Source organism: Haliotis rufescens, unplaced genomic scaffold (genome assembly GCF_023055435.1).
Source record: "Haliotis rufescens isolate VD_foot unplaced genomic scaffold, xgHalRufe1.0.p SCAF_9, whole genome shotgun sequence".
NCBI classification, from domain to species: domain Eukaryota; kingdom Metazoa; phylum Mollusca; class Gastropoda; order Lepetellida; family Haliotidae; genus Haliotis; species Haliotis rufescens.
The window spans coordinates 22,277,900-22,303,350 of NW_025964383.1; the positions used below are offsets into that span (position 1 = coordinate 22,277,900).

The 25,451-nt window shown below is 39.0% G+C and overlaps 5 protein-coding genes across 7 annotated transcripts in view; 3 read left to right on the forward strand and 2 right to left on the reverse strand.

Moving 5' to 3' along the window:
* LOC124120615 (U2 snRNP-associated SURP motif-containing protein-like) overlaps positions 1–7,137 on the forward strand; it is a 37,589-nt gene extending 30,452 nt beyond the window's left edge. The window contains exon 10 of the mRNA XM_048391260.1: positions 6,450–7,137. Within this exon, the coding sequence (XP_048247217.1) occupies positions 6,450–6,458 (9 nt within the window). The 3' untranslated portion in view covers positions 6,459–7,137. The remainder of the gene's footprint in view (positions 1–6,449) is intronic.
* LOC124120609 (RANBP2-like and GRIP domain-containing protein 8) overlaps positions 1–25,451 on the forward strand; it is a 302,310-nt gene that overhangs the window by 222,649 nt on the left and 54,210 nt on the right. The window lies entirely within an intron of this gene.
* LOC125371664 overlaps positions 1–25,451 on the forward strand; it is a 151,380-nt gene that overhangs the window by 80,735 nt on the left and 45,194 nt on the right. The window lies entirely within an intron of this gene.
* Positions 1–25,451, reverse strand: part of LOC124120606 (RANBP2-like and GRIP domain-containing protein 8) — a 229,127-nt gene that overhangs the window by 72,270 nt on the left and 131,406 nt on the right. The gene's annotated exons all lie outside the window — the stretch shown is intronic.
* LOC124120611 (E3 SUMO-protein ligase RanBP2-like) lies at positions 2,532–8,096 on the reverse strand. The gene is made up of 8 exons (XM_048391258.1): positions 7,398–8,096; positions 5,556–5,741; positions 5,318–5,383; positions 4,313–4,498; positions 4,076–4,141; positions 3,442–3,558; positions 2,827–2,988; positions 2,532–2,713 (listed from the first exon to the last, which is right to left on the reverse strand). Exons 1-8 carry the CDS (start codon positions 7,621–7,623, stop codon positions 2,553–2,555), a joined length of 1,170 nt encoding a protein of 389 aa, XP_048247215.1. The 5' UTR covers positions 7,624–8,096; the 3' UTR covers positions 2,532–2,552.

Below are 25,451 nucleotides of genomic sequence, written 5' to 3' on the forward strand. Positions count from 1 at the left end.
TACACAAGAAGCACAGGATACTGCTTACCTATAATACTTGTTAGCAAAGCATTATGTCTTAAGTCCCTCTTAAGTGGACAGTGAGAGAGACATTGTGAGACATTACATACAAATAAACACGAAACTTTTGAAACATGTAATATGTTGTAACAATTAGTCAAAGAGCCACACCAAATGACAGGGAATTATCCCAACACAACTGTAAGCTTCACCTTAAGCTGTGTGATGACTTCTCTGGTCTCTCTCAGGGCCCCCACAAGCTGACTGTTGGACTTGACCAGCTCCTCATTGCGGGCAAGCACAATCTTGACCAAGGACTCTTGGGAGTAGGCCAGGGAACGGATTTTGGCATCCATGTGCTCTGGGCTTGGTCTGATGTGACGGCGAGCCTGTCCAAGAGTATGAAACATTGTACGTTGTTAACTCACCAACTGAATTCTTAGGATTTTAGGATTCCAAGGTAGTCAAACATGACCGCTATGGAGGAGGCTCAATCATAATTTGGGATAGGATCAGTAGAGGTGGAAGAACCGATCTCCATGTCCTACAGCAGAGCACAATGACAGGTGTGCGCTTCAGGGATGATATTTTGGATGTGTAAGTGAGAGTGTATGCTGGAGCAATCGGACTGGACTTCCTCCTCATGGACGTCAGTGCATGATCTCATCGTGCCAGTGTCGTTAATGCCATCTTAGAGCAGCAAACCATTTTGACAAGTGATCTGACTGACTGCAATACTGTACGACACATAAAAAAACGTCAATAGCTTACCTTCCACTCATCATTCTCAAAATAGGTCGACGTAGCTCTCTTCTCAAACATGATGCTTTCTTCCTCAGAATCATCATCTTCTTCTTCTTTCTCCTCTGTCACAGGGACGTCCTGGCTTTTGGACACAATTGCCGAGTTGTTGGTATTCTTGGCTTGGGATACTAGCAGTACATCAGTTCCTCTTTTAGACAATTCTTCAGGTGACAGATAAACTGTTTTAATCAAGGCTGCAGCAAAATGGTCACAGTGAGTTTGGTTTATTAAGAATCTTAGAATATCAAATGACACAAATTCACTGTATGTATTAATCTTTGGTTGAACAAGAATAACACCATTCTATACGACTGAGAAAATGTTAAACAGCTATGAAAAATGATCATCCAGAAGGTTTAGATTTAATTACTTTGGTTCAGTGGGTAAGAGGTAGCACCCTAACACAAAGTCTTACCAGATTCCGTTGCCTTGACCAGCTCCTGAACCTCCTCAAACTTCTTCTTGAACTGTCTGGCCAGCTCCTCTGTCTGAAACACAAGACTCACTCACATGAGATGACGACATACACAGTCAATCCTAAACAAGAGCTAGGAGATGACATATCTTCTCCATTCTGGTGCAATTCAGAAATGGAGTTTGGCTACTTATACCCCACTTTTGGTACATTGCCATTGGTTACCTTCAGTTCTGTGAAGAAAAAACCCATTGTTGTTCTGTATTTTTCAGTATCCCAAATTATCAAAAAGGCACCAGTTCACAACTATACTGGTCTGTAAAGCACGTTTCATCTGGAAATATCCAACGGTTTTGGAGTTCTGCACCGGAAATGAGCACTACTCTCGTGAGTAGTGTCGTGAAAAAAAAATAAGCTCCCAAATCATCAAACAGCAGCAGTACACCACTAGACTGACCTGCATAGCAAGTTTCGACAAGAAATATTCAACACTTTAGGAATTCAGCTCAAGAAACGGAAAACAGATGGATGACAGACGGACAGACATGTTGATCGTTATATCCCCTAGTTTTTTTCATAACGGGAGATGGAAAACAATGGATGTACAAGAAATAATTGTCTATAGGGCTTTTCAAACAAACCCATCATAGTATATTCTAGCGGGAGCCCAGGACGTTTGTCACATTACTTCAAAACGTGCATTACTTTCCGGAAGAGCCAAACAATCTTATCCAATTTGTGCAGCATACAAATTAATTTTGTTGGTAAATCCTGAGGATAGATCATCCCTCCACCCCCAAAAGCTTAAATTCTTTCTTAACTGAAATATAGATGCAAACTGACGTCTCAAAAAGTAATGCTGCCCAAGACATGTCTGTTATTTCAGTGGTGACTGACCTTGAACCTGAGGGCAAACTGTTCAACCTTGGCCTCGTTCTCAGCATAGTCTTGAGCAGTCCAGCAGCAGGCTCTCTCTGACGTTGCCATGGGAGACAGGGTCATATTGCCAGCTATCAGATGATTACATGCTACTTTGTGTACTTGATCTCGCCTCATCAGCAATCGGTATTTATCTACAAGGACAGAAAACAAAATGGAAAACATATATAAAAGTTTTATCATTTTATTGATCTAACAACATTGTTGAGACAGAAGAACTGAACAACACATTTTCAAAGAGTCTACTGTTGTTTAATATTACAGTACTAGTTTCAGTGGAACAGTAGACTAGACTTTGAACCCTGCCCTCATCAAGCTTATGCCAAGCATGTTTATCATATCAAAAGGTTCTCTGTTGGTTGTTTTAAACAATATGATGGTGGCCTGTAAGAGTCTAGTCTAGATGAAATATGCCAATACCCGAGATGCCAGACTCAGTATCTTGTTTGAGGATCTTCATGTCTCCCACAGCTCTCTCCTTCCACTGGTTGGAATCCCGCACAAATGGGAACAGCTTCGATCTCTGGCAGTACACCACCTCCCAACCTTCTTCCCCTGCAAGGACATTTACATCTATATCACATATGCAGACAAGCTATGCCAAAAACATAACTCACACAAAAAAGACATTATATGAACAGGAAAGTACAATTTGGCCTTGAACTCACCGGTTTTGACTTCAACTAGTTCTGGAAGGTCAATGATGGGCTTAAAGTCAATGTCATCACTCTGCACAACCTCATCATCATCAACATTGGTCCTGTTGCCTCCTGGGGAAGTCCCAAAGATCTGCTGACCTGCTCCTGACCACTGGAATGGTCGGTTCTCATCTGCCAGAGAAAACATAGAATGTCAGGCCAAGCGCTATGCTCAATAACCTGGGAAGGGACTTCGCTAAGATTCCAAACAAAGGGCATCTGGCAAGCAAAATGGAGAAAGAACTTATTTTGTTCAAAATTGTGATATTGTTTTTAAAGTACCATTCTTCTTCAATTTAGAGTTTTTTTAACATTGTATATCAACATTGCATTTAATACTGTGAACCAAGCATTAAGCCTCTTCCTCGTTATTGATCCTGCTATGAGTGAAATACATTTGACCAAGTGATCACATTAGAATCTAGATGTAACTATATATTGACATCAATTAAGAGCATCCTAATTCCAATTTGGGAAATTTAGACATTTGCTTCAGATGTAGGGCAGAATAATGCTGGGAATTACATTTGTGGTTGAACAGGCTGCAAACAATTCTAGGACTGATGATGGTAACTGTCTACTTGCCTTTCTTGAAAGCATAACCAACTGCATCTCCCTGTGCAGCTAGTGTAGAAAAGGACATGCCTGAAGCCTGACCGATCATGCAGAACCCTTCACTGGCACCAGTACTGCCTGCAACACCTGATGGTCAATAAGTCATTAATGCAAACATCATTGCCTTTGGTGTTTGGACCATGACAATCCAGTGATTGATTTTGTGAGCAACAATCAATGCAGTTAACACCAAGTCAAAGAATATGACCACCCAATCCGTTAAGTTGCCTCTTATGACCAGCATAGATTGCTGGGGAATTCCAATCCAGTAGTCACCACAGGGATATTTGTGAATTAAAGGAACATAAAATAGGAGCATGTAACAGAAGCTCTTCCCTGTCACCATCCAATTACTCTCATTACTTACTGCCCCCCAAATCCTATCTTGTATCAGTTTCACAATGGTTGGCTATTCAGTGTTAGAATTAAACGGGGACCCTGGGGTCTCTATTTAGTTTTGTATTAACATGATGGTTATGATAAGGACCCACTGACTTGCATGCTTAATTCTGACACTTATATTGATACCTCAACAAAGCTCCAGACGACTATCAAGACTGATTACTTCATGGAAGTGTAAATACTATAAACCAAAATCACTTACTACCAGCACTGCTTGAAACTTGAACTGAAGCTATTGTTGGTGCAGGACTTGTCTCCTCAGATTTTGCTGTAATGATAAACGAACCTAAAAAAACTTTGGAATAAAGAAATTACATTGACCAATGTGAGATTTCAGAAAAAAAGAAGCTAGCCATTACAATTATTTTATATTCTTGTTAGAGAACCATAGTTTCGTCCTTTTAGACATAACCTCATGAAGATTGTTAATAATACTCACATTTGGCTCTGACCTTGCTGGGCATGCTGACTTTACTGGGGTCATAGTCCTCACAGCCAATACAGCCTGGACAAGGGGGTTTGTTTTCATAGAGGTAGAAGGACTCGGGCAACAGGTACTTCCTGGCTCTGGCCTTCTGTTCCTCTGTAGCCTCCTCCACATACAGGAAGTCCACACCTGAAGTGTCTAAGGGACACAGAACCAAGCGTCAGAAACAAGGAAGTAGAGCGGGCATCTCATGGGTAAAGTGCCTTTTAGAAATCAGTGGGTGAAATCAGTTTTTCAGAACTGTAGGGTCAAAAATGAAAACTGGTGGGGGTTTTCTTTTTCACAAAGGGTCCAAAGGTTACTTCTCCTATATAAACGTACCTTGAAGTCTATTTCATGACTAAATTAGTTGGAAGTTGCTGTTTTTTTCTGAATGTAACATTAACCAAAATAAAATAGCAACAATCCGTAAATACTTGGGAAAATTCATAATCCAATAAACAACCTCACACAGTGCCACTCCTGGAGGGGCATATCTTAGAAAAGTAAAATGTGGAGGCAGGTGCCACAACTTCGAAACATCACATTTAATATGTAGTATAGGTGTGAGCACCAGACCTACTGGCCTGGTTCCCACAGTGGGAACCACTACACCAACACCCGAGTAGTTTTCTACATGCAGCCGGCAAACTGCACAGGGCGAGTGTATAGCACCAGTAATTATCAGATTCTAATCCTGTTGAGAAAAGATGCAAAAGTCCAAAAGCATAAATTATCATGCTTTGCTACATACACTGATCCAGCATTAAAAACACGATTCCAATAATCCCCATAATATATTTCCATATTTCATAAAGAGGGCTAGGTTTGTGCTCAAAAGTTGATATTGTTGTAATAACAACATTGTGTTTTTAATGCTGGCTATACACTTATATTGATACCTCAACAAAGTTCCAGACGACTATCAAGACTGATTACTTCCTGGAAGTGTAAATAATATAAACCAAAACCACTTACTACCAGCACTGCTTGAAACTTGAACTGAAGCTATTGTTGGTGCAGGACTTGTCTCCTCAGATTTTGCTGTAATGATAAACGAACCTAAATAAACTTTGGAATAAAGAAATTAAATTGACCAATGTGAGATTTCAGAAAAAAAGGATGCTAGCCATTACACTTATTTTATATTCTTGTTAGAGAACCATAGTTTCGTCCTTTTAGACATAACCTCATGAAGACTGTTAATAAAACTCACATTTGGCTTTGACCTTGCTGGGCACGCTGACTTTACTGGGGTCATAGTCCTCACAGCCAATACAGCCTGGACAAGGGGGTTTGTTTTCATAGAGGTAGAAGGACTCGGGCAACAGGTACTTCCTGGCTCTGGCCTTCTGTTCCTCTGTAGCCTCCTCCACATACAGGAAGTCCACACCTGAAGTGTCTAAGGGACACAGAACCAAGCGTCAGAAACAAGAGTCATAGGGCTCACAGCCACTTCGCACTTCTACAAGATCTACTGTCAAACTTCACTACTTCACTACCGGTTGTAATGTGTTCCAATATAACAAATATTACTAGAAACTAACATATCTTTCAATTTTGGAAATTCAAGTTATTTCCAAGTAGCCCCGAGTCTAATGTACTTGCAAACACATATGGTTTATGTTGTGGGTTAAGGTCAAGCGTAGACAATTAAGTTTATATAATCAGTTTTAGGCCATTGACACCTACTTTAAGTCACAAACTTGTTAAGCACTTGCGTTTTCATGGTCCTTATATCAGTTATGACCTGCTGCCTTTTCGTAAAACCCAACAAACTGACTCACTCCTTCTGCAGATCATCAGCCTGTATGCAAATATCATAAACTTTATCGGGGTGGTCGGGTAGCCTAGTAGTTAAAGCGTTCGCTTGTCACGCCGAAGACCCGGGTTCGATTCCCGACATGGGTACATTGTGTGAAGCCCATTTCTGGTGTCCCCGCCGTGATATTGCTGGAATATTGCTAAAAGCGGCGTAAAATCATACTCACTCACTCACTCACTCATAAACTTTATCATTAATAAATTAAGTTTCTTTATGACATACATGAATGTCAGCAATGGTGTTGTTTGAAGCCATCATACACTTGAAGTTTCTTTACCTTCTCAGATCCAGTGAGGATGAGACGAACATAAAACCTCTCGCCACAACCGAGTTCTGACAAGACCAAATCTACAAAGTCTGCTGCAACCACGTCATCACCCATGAGCTGGAACTCAAGCCCGGGTGATGGGAAGTCGTGGGTTTGGTATGCTAAGGACTTCTCAGAAGAGGAGGGCAAGGTGGAACAACTGGCTGTCAGGTTTAAGAACAAGGAGATAACTGACAAGTTCAAAAAGAGTTTGATGCTGTCAAGGCTGATGGAGAAAAGTTTGTTTCTGTGGATGCTACAGGAGACGTGTAGATTGACGGTTAGCCTACCATAATCAGTTATTGTCGCATAGGTAATAACCTAAGTTTTAGCTGGACAAACCCGTCGACGGATAGACAATTAGGCCGTTTTAATCTATGAACCTTGTAGCCATGGCAATGCGAAAAACACTGTTCGTTATGAGCTAGGGACAAGGGGACAAGGGTGTTACAGCCTTGTCAGTTATGAGGATGCATTCTCGTGACGGACTACTCGAATTGATACATGACCCGCTCAGTCTGTTCAGTCTCAGTTCCTGCAATCTGTGCTTGAAAACGGGTTCTTGAGCTCAAAACGGCCATTGTTGATTATTCCCACTCTTTTCTCCCAAGAGTTTTTTGACAATTTGTCTGCAAAGACGTCAGAGAATGTTGGATCGAGCCCCTAATCTCTGTTTGTCCTAATATTATCACAATATCATTTATCCGTACAGACACAATACAATCGCTTGTACATGATGTCGCCACATGTAGTTTAAATGTCTGTGTATTGTTAATACTAAGGGACCGACCATTTGATATTCTATTCCCACTTATATTTGTTGTAATATAACAAAATATCGTATATACTCTTGAGGACAGATACATCCGTATCCGTTGATATTGTCAACATATACAAGTACATTATTGACACGTGTCCATACTTACAGTAAGCAGTGCATGTCTCTCCAAACGTTGCCATTGATTCTGTCAAAGGTCGGAGGCCCGTTTGTGAAAATGTGATTGAGGACTTTTGGCGGATACGTTGTGGTAATATCGTGGCACTTTTAGCAATTATCTTGGCTTCTATTTTCTTCTTCAATGAGAGGACTTCAGTAGGACAACACAGTTCAAGACAGCTCTGGATAAAATGAAGCACATGTAGAATCTTCATGTTGAAGTAACTTCAGAAGAGATGCATTTGAGGCCTTCTCTGCTTCTTTGCACTTTTCTAATTCCAGTAATACCTCATTTTCTCTCTGGTCTAAAACACTCCTGAGCTGCCCAAATGTATGTTTTATCTCTTCTTTAAGATCTTGAGCATTACACTCAATATCCAATTCAAGACCATCAACTTTGCCTTCCAAATGTTTGACAAGACTAAGCCTTTCTGAAACATGCTGAATACCTTCCTTGAGAGTGTTCCAAGACATGGCTTGAATGCCATCGTTGTTGTTGGTGCATAAAACCGCCCCAGTGTCGTTTTGGGTGGTTGACAACAACACCTGTTTTGTTGTTACAACATCCTTAGTTTCGCCAACATCATTCCTCTTGAAGTCCTCCTGGCAAATACCACATCGTATAGTATCAGTGTTGTCGGCATCCTGGCATGTCTGACACACTGAATGTAGACAAGGAAGTAGGTATGGATCGGGTCCACCGAACGTGTTGGGAGTTTCACACACTCCACATTGATGCAGTGTCGTATTCCTGGACATAGTTTCTTTTAAGACGTATCTGCAAACAAATGAGTTGATATCCCTTAGGGTCTCCAATTAAAGTAGCAAGCATGACTGATGTCAATGTGGCATCTACTCGCCCTTTGAGGACACATCTTTTTAAGAAACATGCTATTGTCTTGCACATTGAGTAATAACATCACAAGTCGACAGGAGTATGTGGCCAGACCCCCAAACTGCCGACATACCCCTCCCCACAGTAGAACAAAGCAAACTTAAGTTTTCCTTTTTTTTGTATCCAACAGACTAGAAAATGGTGGTCGTGGTCAAATGGTTTGGTGGCAGATACTGTTTTAGGGTCAAAATGCACTTTTCTGTTGTAAAAATAGAGAAAATCAAATAAAGTCCCCCCCCCCCCAAAAAAAAGGTAGTGTTTGCTTTGAATCATTTAAGTGATAGTTTAAACATATTAGACTTGAATTAGTATTATGTTTTTAATATTAGCCTCTCACAAATTGAGTAATTAGTAAAAAGTAGTTTTAGTATAAGTAGTTTTCATTTTCCATTAATTGGAAAAAGAACCGTTATGAATTATCAGTATTATCAACCAAGCCATTTGATATCTCAAAATGAGCCGACACGACTTATGATGAGATGGCAATGTTCATATTCCACATAACTTTTATGATTTTTGAAAAAACATTGGTAATAAGTTATCCCACCCCTATTTTGTCAAAATTGCATATTTCTATTCACATTGTTATTTTCATTTATTATAGATTTATACAACACATACCTATAACCGTTTACAAATACCTTTTTTATATAGGATATTATTAAAGGTTTCCCTAAAATCAAAGATTATGTAAACCGCCGAGGAGGCACATTTGGTCAATGTCACTTTGAAGGTCAAGTTCTAAATTAATACATAAATAGTATTTTAAAAATGCTGCAAATGCACATACAACTATCATCACTGGTTCTGGGTATGCTTGGTAAATCCCTATAGAATATACGAAGAAACCAACAAAAAATGTGCAAAACGAGATCAAAGCAACTGCTTCCCCTCAAAATAGACAAGCAGATGATACTGTGAACTCAATCTCAAGACACATAAAGGTGTAAGGAAAACAGGTCAACTTCTTTATTGTGAGGAAAATAACGTTTCAGAGCATAGACTTACTGCTTCATTAGGTGAATTAATGCTATGAAGCAGAGAATATATATATATTCCTGCAAGAACAACAAAGCCAACAAAGTAATAAGATAAAAAAGGTGGAAAGTTAATTGGCGCTGATAGGTGTTTAGCAATGGTAAAATGGAACAGTTAACAGTCTCCGAGCCAATGGCAGAGGCACCTGCAGCGCACGTCCCATTCCCAGAGGATGTATACACCCGATCTCCTGCAACTGTAGCAACCAATATATTGAAGAAACGCTCAGATCCCTCAAGACCAGACTCAAAGAGCATCAGACCTCTGTCAACAGAGTAGAACTGAAATCCGCTATTTCCGAACACATCATCAAGAACCAAGACCATAACATCATGTTGGAAAGCACCAAAGTTCTGTCTACCGACTACAACTGGCGACAAAGAAAAATACAATAAGAAAATCCATCTGGAGACACCAGCCAGCCATAAACCGTGACTAGGGAACCTATCTGCTCAGTGCTTGGGATTTATTGCTTTGATTATTGTCTGTGCTAATTATCCAGCTGGCTTTCATTTTTCCATTTACAATTCTATTGCTATTACCTATCAGTGCTAATTACCCCCTGTCTCTCGTTTGTCCATTGCCCATTGCCTATTTACATATTATATTAGTTGAGATAATGATAAAGATAAGATCTTATGAAACTTATTTAGATTGTAACTTAACGATATAGTGCTTTGGACCCAAGCTTCAATAGCGTAATTGCAGTGAGCTGAGATAATCGAGACTGGGTATTCTCTGTTATTTATTTGTAAGTGAATCGTGGAAGGCAATTGCACGCTGGTAATTGTGATCTAGAAGAACATTGTGAAACGTGATATTCTTATAATGATGTCTGGTTATAAATTCAAAGAAGACAGCTTTCTCGACATTGCTGACACATGTTGAAATGTTGACGAAGTTGTCAGTTTGGATTGAGCCACCTAGAAATGTCCCTAAACTCGGCACATTGTTTGAAGTGTTTAAAAGTAGAACACTTATTAAATTGCATTCATACAATTGACATCTGCATGTTTTTCTTCACAACTTCAATGTACTTTTTTAGATTTATCTGAAAGGAGGGTTTCTGCAACAAACTGTTTCTGTGCCATCATACAGATCGAGCCAGTGCTATGGACATCAGTTTAAATACAATGTATGTACATTGTGTAATAAAATATTTGCATCTCAAACGATTTCACACTTTTATCTCTCACAGACAATTTTAGCACAAGTCTATAAGAGTGTGCAGGGGAAACCATAATCATGCTACACACTTTCAGTTCCTGCCTTATATGCTGGAAAAGTATACTTATCTAAAACTACAATGTTTGAGATGTACTGTGCAATACTTGGTATAAACTCTATCATTACTGATTCTGATCGGGAACACACTCAAAATAATGAACTCAAACAACGTCACTTCAATCAGTATTTACGCTAACACCAAAGAGTTCGGGATTAATTTTGCAAAGGCAGAATGCAGAAAAGACGAATGTGTTTGTCAGTATGAAAACACATTATTTTTATCTGCTAAATGATGTTGGGTCACACGAGCATACTCTTAGTATTGTTATAGCTTAAAGGTAACTCAAATATATTCGACCTGGGTCCATGTGACCGACATGTCCATTATCCTTCATCAGATAAAGCCAACAACGCCATTGGTCAAAAGTTATATTACTATTTTAGTACATTAACAATTCATACTTTGAAACTGACCTTTCTGAACGAACGAAATATCCTGTGACTTTCTCTAGTATCTGGGAAAAGAAAGACCCCACCATGTTCTTCCTCGTTGGTGAAGGTGAACTCAAGGTGGGAAATAGAAATACTGTAGACTGAACACCTAGTGTCCCTCAGCCTGCAACGCAGTCACTGCATATGGCCAGAATCTAAACACTTGCCCTACATTGGGGCCTCTTATCACCAGGCAGGTAATGATGTGCACAGTGTGTTACACAGCTCAGTGGGGCGTGGGGTGGAAACCGACGTCGAAATCAGTTCTACGCGCATGCCGGTAACCCTTACCTTGTGCAGTGCATTTCTGCCTTTTGTAAACACTTGCCCTACATTTGGGGCCTCTTATCAGCTGGTAAATACAAACAATACCAGGGTTGAAATCGATACAGATAATCTTTTCTATGCACAGCAAGACCCCAGTGAATATATTAGTCGGACATGTAAGGTTGTGACAACGCTTATAGATATTACATGCACGATAATGAGCAAGTGAGAAAGTTTGTGAGTAAGAAAGAAAACGTACAATTTTATAAATAACAACTGCTGGTTTATTGCAGATAGCGCGGTTTCGATGTAGATTCTCAATCATTATCAAGCTTGAGTGACAACAACCAATTGATGAGAGGCATATACTAGCATGATATGTTCAGATAAGCAGAGTGGAGGGGGGCACCAGAAATGGGCTTCACACACCGTACCCATGTCGGGAATCAAGGCAATGAAGCACATGCGCGATGAAGCCAGATGTACAGTAAGGATAAGGATTAAACGGATAAAACAGTTGTTACAAGCTAATTGGATACTAATTATAAAGGATTATTGCTTGATTACAACTTCATAGGCAGACAAGATGTCTGATACCCTTGATCTCTGTGCATTTCTTTAGCTTCCGAAGGTTTTCTTTTGGTGAAATCCAGGTTGAGAGGCCAGTGCTTATTGTACGAAAAACAACATATGTATAACTCATTAAGAATGTTAACATAAAGCACAAACTTTAAAAAATAATAATTCCTGTATATTTTATGAAGGGGGGGGAGTTTAGTATTTCACGGATATTCTTACAATTTCCACGTTGATTATCCGTACCTTTTCTCCCTATACCGATTGACATATCTCTTCTACTTTTGGGAACGATTTCGTTTAGCTACGCTGCCAAGCTACATCTATGGAGAGCAACTCACAGACACTTCCCAATCAGAATAAAGGTTCTTCAATTATGACGTCATCAAGTTGTGTACCCAAATGACACTGAGGAGCCTAAAAGGTAATTTTATAGGTACAAAGATGATAAACTTAGAGAATATTCGTATTATCGCTCATGTAGGTAACGGCCTATAGCCTGAGGTAATTGCCTAACTCTTGTCCCGAGGTGATGACCTCACACCGGCCCTTGCATTCCCAACCTGCTGCAAATGTCACCCGAGTAGTTGGGGGTGGTCTCAAAATATTGCTGTTATTGTACTTTAATAAGTAATGCGTTGAAGTGGATAGCAATTAAGATATGTAATGCATTATATATGATTGAAAAAGTGATGGAATAGTTAAAGCTATGAAACGGGACGAGTATTGGATGGTTGGGGGCTTTTGAATCAAGAAGAATTGGTTGTCCTACAGATGATTTATTTAGCCAACATCTGACTGAACTGAAGACGTATCTGAGTCTGTACTATCACCCAAAGGTATGATACTGGTGAAACAAGGCTGATATCTACGGCGTCACGTTGTCGGTAACAACGTTCTATTTCAAGGACGCGACCTTGGGCCTATTGCAATGCCTCTGATGTGATTCTAGCAAAGTGTAACATAACTCGTTTGTTGCTGCGAATTGACAGAGGTCGCTGCCTAGTGTCAAGAACTGGTCGGGACAACTTGTTGACAAACCGGCTTGGAGTATCATTATATAACCAAGTCTTATTTTTCTGTTCACCTCGCTGTACGGACTGGCCATGGGTCAAAGCAAAAAGGTGACCGGTCAGTCAGTCGACAATTACAATATGTTTACTACATTGTGGCCGTGAAACGATCCTTATGCAGTCAAAAGTTTAATATCAAAACTCTGCATAAAGAGCGAGATGATTTGGCAAAAGAGGCAGACACTTGGAGAAACCTCCAGACCGCAGACAGAGATACTTCTAGACCTCTCCAATAGCCCCTTCCCAGAGTTCTCCAGCAGACTCCCAAGAGTTCAGGTAATGCCGAAGGACGCTGAAACAACGTTACCTACGGCTTGCAGTCCTGTGTGCCTTAGCCTTCCGGTAGTGACGATCAATCTCAGCGTGGCGATGCTATATAAAAATGAACTCTTATCTCTCCTTGCACTTATGTGTTGCCTCTTTCTTTGTCACCATTTGACATGTGTGCGTTTGAATGATTTGATATGCCACGAACCTTGCAGCTTGCCCAGATAAGCTCAAAAGTGTTGAGCTCGCAATGTGTGACTGGTGTGCGTAAGGCAACGTGATCGTGTTGTACCACCGGGATATCTGTCTTGTACTTCTACTGGTTTCTTATTCAGGCGAATTTTCTCCAGGAGTTGAACTTTCGTTTCAGATGGTCTGAAGTCGATGTTGCAAGATATAGAATACTCTTGCTTAGTCGCCTTTAGGCTACACATGGTTGGCAAGACAATATCTGGTTTCCGAACATAATGATGACTGGCGTTATCCATGACATGACACTGGAGTTCTTAAGACTGCAGTAGCTGATGTTCCAACCAGTCTTTGAACGCATCACCAATCATTTCCTTGTGATACTCGCCAGTCTTCTTTTTCTCCTAGAAAACTAGCCCAAATCTACCATAAGCCCCAGATCTGAAAGCTCTGACTGCCATAGTCAGGAATGATGCGGATATAGTGAGACGTCCTAGACAGGATGGAATATTTCCACCTGAAAACTGCTCGGTCATCAACACGTGCAGTGTATCGAAATCCCTTCTCCTGTAGTGCAATAATTAATGTAGTCCCTGAAACATTAATTGGGTTTTTAATTTCCTTCAGAATTCTACTTCATGTCGGGGCTACATTCTGCTCATAAGGCTTGTGTATTAATGTTTCGCAGACTACAATAATTATTGCACTACGGGAGAAGGGATTTCGATGGCAGTCAGTGCTTTCAGATCGTTTACCTTGACGAAACCTGGGAGAATAAGAATCATTCCACTGACTACATGCTGCTGCTGTCAGATGGACGAAACGGGACCGTGCTACCATCAGGTAAACATAATCATGTCATTGTTGTGCATGCCGGAACCGTGATCTGGGGCTTATGGTAGATGTATGCCTAATCACCTCTTTATCTAAGCTAATATCCTTTTACGTCGCGATTATCTTTTACAGACGACCCCTACCTTTAATTAATCATACCGTAGACTTGCGAGTATGAAAGCCCCCGAGCTTGGGCAGTTCTGTAATACACCCTAAAACGAAAAATGTTTCCCTCTGTCTCACTCAAGTTTAAAGAACTTATATACATTCCTACTACAGACTCGTGCGGTGTACCATGGTCATGGCTATGCACATGTAATCCAACATGCATCATGGGAGCAGTGATGACAAAACAAATGCAGCATCATTTTGTTATTTTCTAAGAGACACATCTAGACCTTTCTCCAATTTGGGTTTTTGAGGGTAAAATGTTTTATGAAGACTACATTATCATCATTATCATAACGGAGTCCCACGCGCATACTTCTATTGCCCGTTTCTCATTGGACTTAATAAAATCTGAATAAAACTGAAGTTGCTGTTTTCTTTCAATTCTTTCTCCTGTAAAATGATCAGTAGGACTCCTTGTTACTGAAATACAAGTACTTCAAACAACAGACAGGTACATCGGTACTTTTTTTCTTGATATCTCAATAGCACGTCTAATGGGCAAAAAGCATTTTTCTAAAATTACAACAATACTTTAATACCCATGTTTCCATCAGTTAATAATTAAGTATGTGATTGGCAGAAATCAAGATTCAAGGTCATTGTTAAAAACGGAAGTATTATAATGGTGGCTTCTTCAAACGTTGTTACTCACACAGCACTTGCAGCTCATGATATTGGAGCAGGTTTAACGTCACAAGCTTCAGAAAAGGGGGGTGGGGTGAAATGGTGCATGTGTTCAAGGTTACTGTACTTAAATAGGGACATGCATGTGTTGTATCTGTGATGAGTGTGATGTGTGTGGCAGTCCAATAGTACCAACTACCTGAGATACCCCACTCACACATAGTATAATGACTGACACAGTATACCAAACAGTCCTTGTTTTATCCCACTAATGCCCAGCGACAGGTAGGGTGACAAGAACAATAGTTTCACTTCTTCCGGTATGTCACAACCACTCACCTTACTCTCTCTCCAGGCAGACACTCTATCAACAAGGCGGTCAGCTTTAAACAGGAAAATCCAAGTTGTATTTTCTTCCAGTTTTATGCCATCACTTTAGGCTTGGTAATTGCATGTTGTTTGAGGTTGTGGTAGGCATGCCTTTGCCTGAACCAAAGGTAATGGCATCAGGTTGAATATGCACGATGGTGTTCATAATTTCTGAGACCTTGAGGAAAGTGTGCTGAATGGGCTGCTTCTGTTTTTGCAAGAATGCTTTCTTGAATAAGTCTAACATAATAGTTTTTAGAAACGGTGGTTACTTACGCAGTGTAGAAAGTGGCTGTTTTCAGGTGTTGAAATGAAAACTGTAACCTATCATAAATATCTAGGTTTATTATCTCAGAGATTAGTGTGGTCAAGCGCTTGTGAAACCCTATCTAGCATGCCTATTCATAGACTATTGAGGAGTTTTAAAAATTTGCCTTTTCATGCTTTTCAAACAATATTTGATACTAAGATATGACAAATTTTAGTGTGTGGTGCAGAAATAAAAAAATTAAGGCCTTAGTCTCGGTGTTTCCAAACGGTCGTCAAGGAGTCACTTATGTCGTTGCATAGGTTATTGGTGTAGACTTACAAGATGCTGAGCCGCTTTGATGATGATGGGAAAATAAACTGGGTCTCTCATATGTTAGTACCTAAATTAATGTTCAAGAAGGGTTTTTCATGTCTGGCTTACTCAATATATATCTTAATATGTTCAAGCAAAGATGTAAGGATATCAGTAGTATAGGTAATAGGGGTTCTGGCTCACTTCCACTGGAGTCAGATTTAGATACCTATACCACTATAACAGAGGGATTTTTTATGCAAAAACGATAATGCGATCCTAGGAAAAGCAAGCAAATGCTTGTAGAGAAATATACTATGCTCTCCATAGTTGTATATTTCGCTTCTTCCACTTTTGTTCTATACTGTACTTGGGCACAAATGTTCAATTGGGAATTCGTTGGGCACAGTTGTATGCTTTGTGCACATCCTATTGCTCTAGTGGAAAAAGATATTGTAGGGGGTGCCGAAATTGGTGGTGCCAAAGAAGAAAAAGACGCCCTCTTGACATAAAAAAATCCCTCTGTAGTAGTGGTATAGGTATATAAATCTGGCTCAAGTGGAAGTGAGCCAGAACCCGCATTACCTATGCTACTATATCGTTTCAGAATTGGCATGATAAGATTTCAAGATCTTCCTTTTTGAATTTGTATAGTGGTTATAAGTGTCCTAGAAGTTGAAAAATATGTAAAACTGAATTATTTAATTGTAAGGATTCATTGCGATTATTTTGTAGGTTTCGTTCATCGTCCCATAAGTTGAAACGATGCAAATTGATCCAAAAATGTTGTTATGCACACATTGTAATGGCAATTGTACTGAAGACGGGTTCCATTTATTCCTTGTATGTCCCCATCAATGCCATCAAAGAAAACTTTATACCACTTGATTTTACCTATCCTAGTAGAGATATGTCTTACACCTAAAAAGGAATTTACCAATATAACTATTGGGAAGTGTAATTACATGAAATGTGCCCATTAACGTGTGTTATTTGTGTATCATAATGAATATCAACCCACTGTAAATGTTTTGTATATGCAGTACTTTGGGCCAAAGGTCTGCAATACAAATAAACCTGTCACTTGCACACGCTTTTCTTCTTTGCATAATAGAATACCAAAATATGATTCAGTAAACAGTAACAACAGGGATATTTATTCATGTATTTACAACAATGTTTTTTCAAGCAATACATATGTTGGATGAATGTTGACGAGGATGCTGACCTGATATTTACAACAGAAAATTCCATGAATTACTTGTATGATGTGTGAAATTCAGAAGCTTAGCTAGATATACCATTCTTGAATTAGCACTATGTCATTTTGATGAAACATAAAATGCACTTCTATAAAAGATGACAAAGGAATCCTTGGATATAATACCATCTTGCTAATCTAATTATTCATATTAATGACACTGATGTAATAACACTGTGAGATAATAATCTTTAACTATTTCGCCTTTTTCATCATGTACAGCAAGGGCAAAATGCCTGCAAGTTCAGGTTCAAAACATTCCGCACACATGTATGGACACAGGCACCAAATTTCATGATTTGTGATATCATTACTGCATGGCAACTTAGTATGGACATGGGGTTGCCAAGCAACTAAAAAACAATTTGTTCACCAGGTCTGTCAGGTGGCAACAAAACCTTTCATTTATTGTCCAGAAATATTCTTTCACTTTGTACACACATATATTCCAATTTGCCTAATTCTTCTTTTTCTTCATATTTTCTAGTCTGAAAACATTAAAACAATGATTAGTTAATATATCTGGGTTAATGTTATTTTAATAAGATATTTCTTTTTCAGTTGAAAAATCTGTCAAATTAAACCTCTTGTAATCATTTATTCACATTGCATGGCTACTGCATGGTTTGCATATAAGGGGCATCAGTATTAAGCAGTAAACTTAAGTAAACAAGACGTCAACAGTTACAGATATAATATTTTGTAAACGTCAGAAACCTTCAAATGCAGATCTTTCAGTACTCGGTGGAATAGAAAGGCATTTACGGAATGTTCCTTTCAAAAGTTTAGTCATTGTAAGGCAACACATTTAATTACCTTCCTCTAAGAATGAACTTAAGAGAGCAGACAGCTCAGGCGAACATGAAACAACTGAGGAAGCATCTGTGGCTGACACACCCTCCCCTGTTTGTGATGAGGCTGCTGATTGGCTGCCCTCACTTTCACCTGGCTGTATCCTCGTCTCACATTGGCCACTGCCACCCATAGAGGTTGCAGAGCTTGCTTCAGATTGGCTAACAAGGATTTGGGTTTGACCTGGTCGTTGGGCAGGAATTGGGGATAAGTACAAATTCAAATCAGGAGAATCATTCAATTCAAGACCAGAAAGAAACAGTGCTAGGGCTAGTGACAGCTAATGCTATGTATACAAACATATTGAACAACTGGAGCATGAATTTCCGTCCCACTGAAACACAAGAAGCGGGGATATAAGGACACACAAAGCAAGCAAGGGAGGGAGGTCTCAAGCAGCATCCACAGGGGATAAAAGTACGCTTCCATCAATGGGGATCTCATGCCCTGCGATGACAGGTTAAAGATAACACAGGGTAATATGGCTATTAATCACTACACACGTTCTATTATTACAATGTTATTTCGTCATGACAGTAATACAGATACAGGATGAAAAGAATGTAGAATGAAAGTCTTAAATATGTTGTCATTTAAGTTACTCAATGCTATTGCTCATTTGATCTAGTTTTGTAACGATACGGCAATACAGTATTGTCTCACAATATGAGGCCCACGAAACAATACATCGATTTTCAAACCCTCTATCACCATAAATACGTTACGTTACATTACATTACAAGTTATATTTGCAAAAAACACACCTGAATGATAACTGTTCATCAACCAGCTAATGCAGATTCCCAGTTTGGCTATATTTGGCACAACATTTACAGTGCCCTCTGGCCTATATGTTTCTGCCCTACAATATCCCATTTTGATCTCTGAAATTTTAAACATGATTCATGTATGTGATTCACATGCAAAAAGAAAGAATATCATCTTTTGAAACAAAAGTGCCGTATCGGGATACAAATCGTATCGCACCCATTGTATTGGGATATGTATCGTATCGCGACCCAATCATATCGTTACACCTCTAATTTGATCATGTATCAACACAACCCATGATCCTCAACAGATATTCAAGTAGAAAGGAAAGAAATTAGTATTTCAAAGTAAAGCACTTACCACTACCACCACCACCACCACAAAACACACAATTAACATGAATGAGTGAGAGAATTAGATTCTACATCAACCTGTTTCTGTTGTTAGTGAGTTGGTATTGTGGCTGCTTGAAAAGACCATGGCATATATCTTGGCGTGTTAGCTTAGTCTTAGATAATTGCCTTGGCCACTTGTAGGATGTTACCCAGGCATGTCATTTAAGGGTGACAAAAAAGATTGAATAGCCAGTAATTTCTAAAGCTTTTAAACTTTTCTTTCCAAGAAAACTATTGAATTGAGATAAACACTATGGAATTTCACTTCCCAAGGGTCATAACCAAATCGAACCTTTGATCAACTGATCTGGATGGAGCTAAGGGACAAAACTCAGTCATGCCTAGTTATTCAGCCTTGCATCAAAAACTAGGTAATGATGGAGACCACAAATTTTGTTGCCTTTTGTAACAAGAATTGGGCACTGTGTGCGAAGCTATTCCACTGTGTCCATGATCACAACATCAAAGGAAGATACACAGCTCCTTAGGCTAGACATTCTGCATGACAAGGATTCATTCCTCGGTTTGGTGTCTGTTGCAAAATTAATCTCTCAATATCCACATCAATCTCTTCACTCACTCACAAATGCATGTTAGTATATCGTGGAATGAAGCAGCACAACGCCCACAAAATCAGACCCTCCATGCAATTTAAGTTCAAGTCATGCAATGCAAGTTCAAGTTGTGCAGCTAATAAGTTAAAGGTGCTGTGTAAGTGAACATCTGTTTCTGAAGTTGAAAAGCACGATTCTTCCTACGAACACAGCTGGTGGTCAACATACACACATCAGTAAGTCAATTGATCAATGTATGTCTAACTCATCTTGATCAACTAAAAACTAACAAAAGCATTTTCTTCATGATTTGGAGAAAGTTTCTTTGGAAGTAACTGTTTCTATATGGTGAAGCTTGTCACAAAACACAGTTGGATCACACATGTTACTGCACACTCTGACCAACAGGTCATAATAATTTCAGTTGAGACTTACCTCCGGTAGCATCGTCGTGAGAAAATATAACAGGTGTATCCATTTCATTTGAAATCCTCTCTGACAACTCAGAATCTCGGGCTAAGCTCACACCCTAAAACCACAACAACAAAACCTTGTCAGTTCTTTCAACACTAAAACCTATATAAAATAAGATATATTTGTTTGTTTCTTTGTTGTTTAACGCCGCACTCAGCAATATTCCAGCTATATGACGGCGATCTGTAAATAATCGAGTCTGGACCAGACAATCCAGTGACGTCATGAGCATCGATCCATGTAACTGGAATACGATGATATGCATCAACCAAGTCAGCGAGCCAGACCACCCGATCCACTTAGTCGCCTTTACGGCAAGCATGAGTTCCAAAAACCTATTCCACCCCGAATCTTCATGGGTCTAAAATATATTAAGTCTAAACACACATTAACGTTCTTCTGGATCCATCAAGTTTATACAACAAAGAAACAAACAAATTTATCTTATTTTATAAAGGTTTTAGTGTTGAAAGAACTGACAAGGTTTTGTTGTTGTGGTTTTAGGGTGTGAGCTTAGCCCGAGATTCTGAGTTTTCAGAGAGGATTTCAAATGAAATGGATACACCAGTTATATTTTCTCACGACGATGCTACCGGAGGTAAGTCTCAACTGAAATTATTATGACCTGTTGGTCAGAGTGTGCAGTAACATGTGTGATCCAACTGTGTTTTGTGACAAGCTTCACCATATAGAAACAGTTACTTCCAAAGAAACTTTCTCCAAATCATGAAGAAAATGCTTTTGTTAGTTTTTAGTTGATCAAGATGAGTTAGACATACATTGATCAATTGACTTACTGATGTGTGTATGTTGACCACCAGCTGTGTTCGTAGGAAGAATCGTGCTTTTCAACTTCAGAAACAGATGTTCACTTACACAGCACCTTTAACTTATTAGCTGCACAACTTGAACTTGCATTGCATGACTTGAACTTAAATTGCATGGAGGGTCTGATTTTGTGGGCGTTGTGCTGCTTCATTCCACGATATACTAACATGCATTTGTGAGTGAGTGAAGAGATTGATGTGGATATTGAGAGATTAATTTTGCAACAGACACCAAACCGAGTAATGAATCCTTGTCATGCAGAATGTCTAGCCTAAGGAGCTGTGTATCTTCCTTTGATGTTGTGATCATGGACACAGTGGAATAGCTTCGCACCCAGTGCCCAATTCTTGTTACAAAAGGCAACAAAATTTGTGGTCTCCATCATTACCTAGTTTTTGATGCAAGGCTGAATAACTAGGCATGACTGAGTTTTGTCCCTTAGCTCCATCCAGATCAGTTGATCAAAGGTTCGATTTGGTTATGACCCTTGGGAAGTGAAATTCCATAGTGTTTATCTCAATTCAATAGTTTTCTTGGAAAGAAAAGTTTAAAAGCTTTAGAAATTACTGGCTATTCAATCTTTTTTGTCACCCTTAAATGACATGCCTGGGTAACATCCTACAAGTGGCCAAGGCAATTATCTAAGACTAAGCTAACACGCCAAGATATATGCCATGGTCTTTTCAAGCAGCCACAATACCAACTCACTAACAACAGAAACAGGTTGATGTAGAATCTAATTCTCTCACTCATTCATGTTAATTGTGTGTTTTGTGGTGGTGGTGGTAGTGGTAAGTGCTTTACTTTGAAATACTAATTTCTTTCCTTTCTACTTGAATATCTGTTGAGGATCATGGGTTGTGTTGATACATGATCAAATTAGAGGTGTAACGATATGATTGGGTCGCGATACGATACATATCCCAATACAATGGGTGCGATACGATTTGTATCCCGATACGGCACTTTTGTTTCAAAAGATGATTTCTTTCTTTTTGCATGTGAATCACATACATGAATCATGTTTAAAATTTCAGAGATCAAAATGGGATATTGTAGGGCAGAAACATATAGGCCAGAGGGCACTGTAAATGTTGTGCCAAATATAGCCAAACTGGGAATCTGCATTAGCTGGTTGATGAACAGTTATCATTCAGGTGTGTTTTTTGCAAATATAACTTGTAATGTAATGTAACGTAACGTATTTATGGTGATAGAGGGTTTGAAAATCGATGTATTGTTTCGTGGGCCTCATATTGTGAGACAATACTGTATTGCCGTATCGTTACAAAACTAGATCAAATGAGCAATAGCATTGAGTAACTTAAATGACAACATATTTAAGACTTTCATTCTACATTCTTTTCATCCTGTATCTGTATTACTGTCATGACGAAATAACATTGTAATAATAGAACGTGTGTAGTGATTAATAGCCATATTACCCTGTGTTATCTTTAACCTGTCATCGCAGGGCATGAGATCCCCATTGATGGAAGCGTACTTTTATCCCCTGTGGATGCTGCTTGAGACCTCCCTCCCTTGCTTGCTTTGTGTGTCCTTATATCCCCGCTTCTTGTGTTTCAGTGGGACGGAAATTCATGCTCCAGTTGTTCAATATGTTTGTATACATAGCATTAGCTGTCACTAGCCCTAGCACTGTTTCTTTCTGGACTTGAATTGAATGATTCTCCTGATTTGAATTTGTACTTATCCCCAATTCCTGCCCAACGACCAGGTCAAACCCAAATCCTTGTTAGCCAATCTGAAGCAAGCTCTGCAACCTCTATGGGTGGCAGTGGCCAATGTGAGACGAGGATACAGCCAGGTGAAAGTGAGGGCAGCCAATCAGCAGCCTCATCACAAACAGGGGAGGGTGTGTCAGCCACAGATGCTTCCTCAGTTGTTTCATGTTCGCCTGAGCTGTCTGCACTCTTAAGTTCATTCTTAGAGGAAGGTAATTAAATGTGTTGCCTTACAATGACTAAACTTTTGAAAGGAACATTCCGTAAATGCCTTTCTATTCCACCGAGTACTGAAAGATCTGCATTTGAAGGTTTCTGACGTTTACAAAATATTATATCTGTAACTGTTGACGTCTTGTTTACTTAAGTTTACTGCTTAATACTGATGCCCCTTATATGCAAACCATGCAGTAGCCATGCAATGTGAATAAATGATTACAAGAGGTTTAATTTGACAGATTTTTCAACTGAATAAATATCTTATTAAAATAACATTAACCCAGATATATTAACTAATCATTGTTTTAATGTTTTCAGACTAGAAAATATGAAGAAAAAGAAGAATTAGGCAAATTGGAATATATGTGTGTACAAAGTGAAAGAATATTTCTGGACAATAAATGAAAGGTTTTGTTGCCACCTGACAGACCTGGTGAACAAATTGTTTTTTAGTTGCTTGGCAACCCAATGTCCACACTAAGTTGCCATGCAGTAATGATATCACAAATCATGAAATTTGGTGCCTGTGTCCATACATGTGTGCGGAATGTTTTGAACCTGAACTTGCAGGCATTTTGCCCTTGCTGTACATGATGGAAAAGGCGAAATAGTTAAAGATTATTATCTCACAGTGTTATTACATCAGTGTCATTAATATGAATAATTAGATTAGCAAGATGGTATTATATCCAAGGATTCCTTTGTCATCTTTTATAGAAGTGCATTTTATGTTTCATCAAAATGACATAGTGCTAATTCAAGAATGGTATATCTAGCTAAGCTTCTGAATTTCACACATCATACAAGTAATTCATGGAATTTTCTGTTGCAAATATCAGGTCAGCATCCTCATCAACATTCATCCAACATATGTATTGCTTGAAAAAACATTGTTGTAAATACATGAATAAATATCCCTGTTGTTACTGTTTACTGAATCATATTTTGGTATTCTATTATGCAAAGAAGAAAAGCGTGTGCAAGTGACAGGTTTATTTGTATTGCAGACCTTTGCCCCAAAGTACTGCATATACAAAACATTTACAGTGGGTTGATATTCATTATGATACACAAATAACACACGTTAATGGGCACATTTCATGTAATTACACTTCCCAATAGTTATATTGGTAAATTCCTTTTTAGGTGTAAGACATATCTCTACTAGGATAGGTAAAATCAAGTGGTATAAAGTTTTTTTTGATGGCATTGATGGGGACATACAAGGAATAAATGGAACCCGTCTTCAGTACAATTGCCATTACAATGTGTGCATAACAACATTTTTGGATCAATTTGCATCGTTTCAACTTATGGGACGATGAACGAAACCTACAAAATAATCGCAATGAATCCTTACAATTAAATAATTCAGTTTTACATATTTTTCAACTTCTAGGACACTTATAACCACTATACAAATTCAAAAAGGAAGATCTTGAAATCTTATCATGCCAATTCTGAAACGATATAGTAGCATAGGTAATGCGGGTTCTGGCTCACTTCCACTTGAGCCAGATTTATATACCTATACCACTACTACAGAGGGATTTTTTTATGTCAAGAGGGCGTCTTTTTCTTCTTTGGCACCACCAATTTCGGCACCCCCTACAATATCTTTTTCCACTAGAGCAATAGGATGTGCACAAAGCATACAACTGTGCCCAACGAATTCCCAATTGAACATTTGTGCCCAAGTACAGTATAGAACAAAAGTGGAAGAAGCGAAATATACAACTATGGAGAGCATAGTATATTTCTCTACAAGCATTTGCTTGCTTTTCCTAGGATCGCATTATCGTTTTTGCATAAAAAATCCCTCTGTTATAGTGGTATAGGTATCTAAATCTGACTCCAGTGGAAGTGAGCCAGAACCCCTATTACCTATACTACTGATATCCTTACATCTTTGCTTGAACATATTAAGATATATATTGAGTAAGCCAGACATGAAAAACCCTTCTTGAACATTAATTTAGGTACTTACATATGAGAGACCCAGTTTATTTTCCCATCATCATCAAAGCGGCTCAGCATCTTGTAAGTCTACACCAATAACCTATGCAACGACATAAGTGACTCCTTGACGACCGTTTGGAAACACCGAGACTAAGGCCTAATTTTTTTTATTTCTGCACCACACACTAAAATTTGTCATATCTTAGTATCAAATATTGTTTGAAAAGCATGAAAAGGCAAATTTTTAAAACTCCTCAATAGTCTATGAATAGGCATGCTAGCCTTTCTGGGTTGAATAGATAGGGTTTCACAAGCGCTTGACCACACTAATCTCTGAGATAATAAACCTAGATATTTATGATAGGTTACAGTTTTCATTTCAACACCTGAAAACAGCCACT

What these genes read in the sequence shown, in the direction of transcription:
- LOC124120611 (XM_048391258.1), bottom strand. Translation starts at nt 7,623, where the DNA reads ATGAAGATTCTACATGTGCTTCATTTTATCCAGAGCTGTCTTGAACTG. An exon ending in AGTTTCAAGCAGTGCTGGTA is followed by an intron (nt 4,499 to 5,317) that starts GTAAGTGGTTTT and finishes TGTGTCCCTTAG; the next exon opens with ACACTTCAGGTGTGGACTTC. An exon ending in ACTAGTTGAAGTCAAAACCG is followed by an intron (nt 2,714 to 2,826) that starts GTGAGTTCAAGG and finishes ATGTCCTTGCAG; the next exon opens with GGGAAGAAGGTTGGGAGGTG.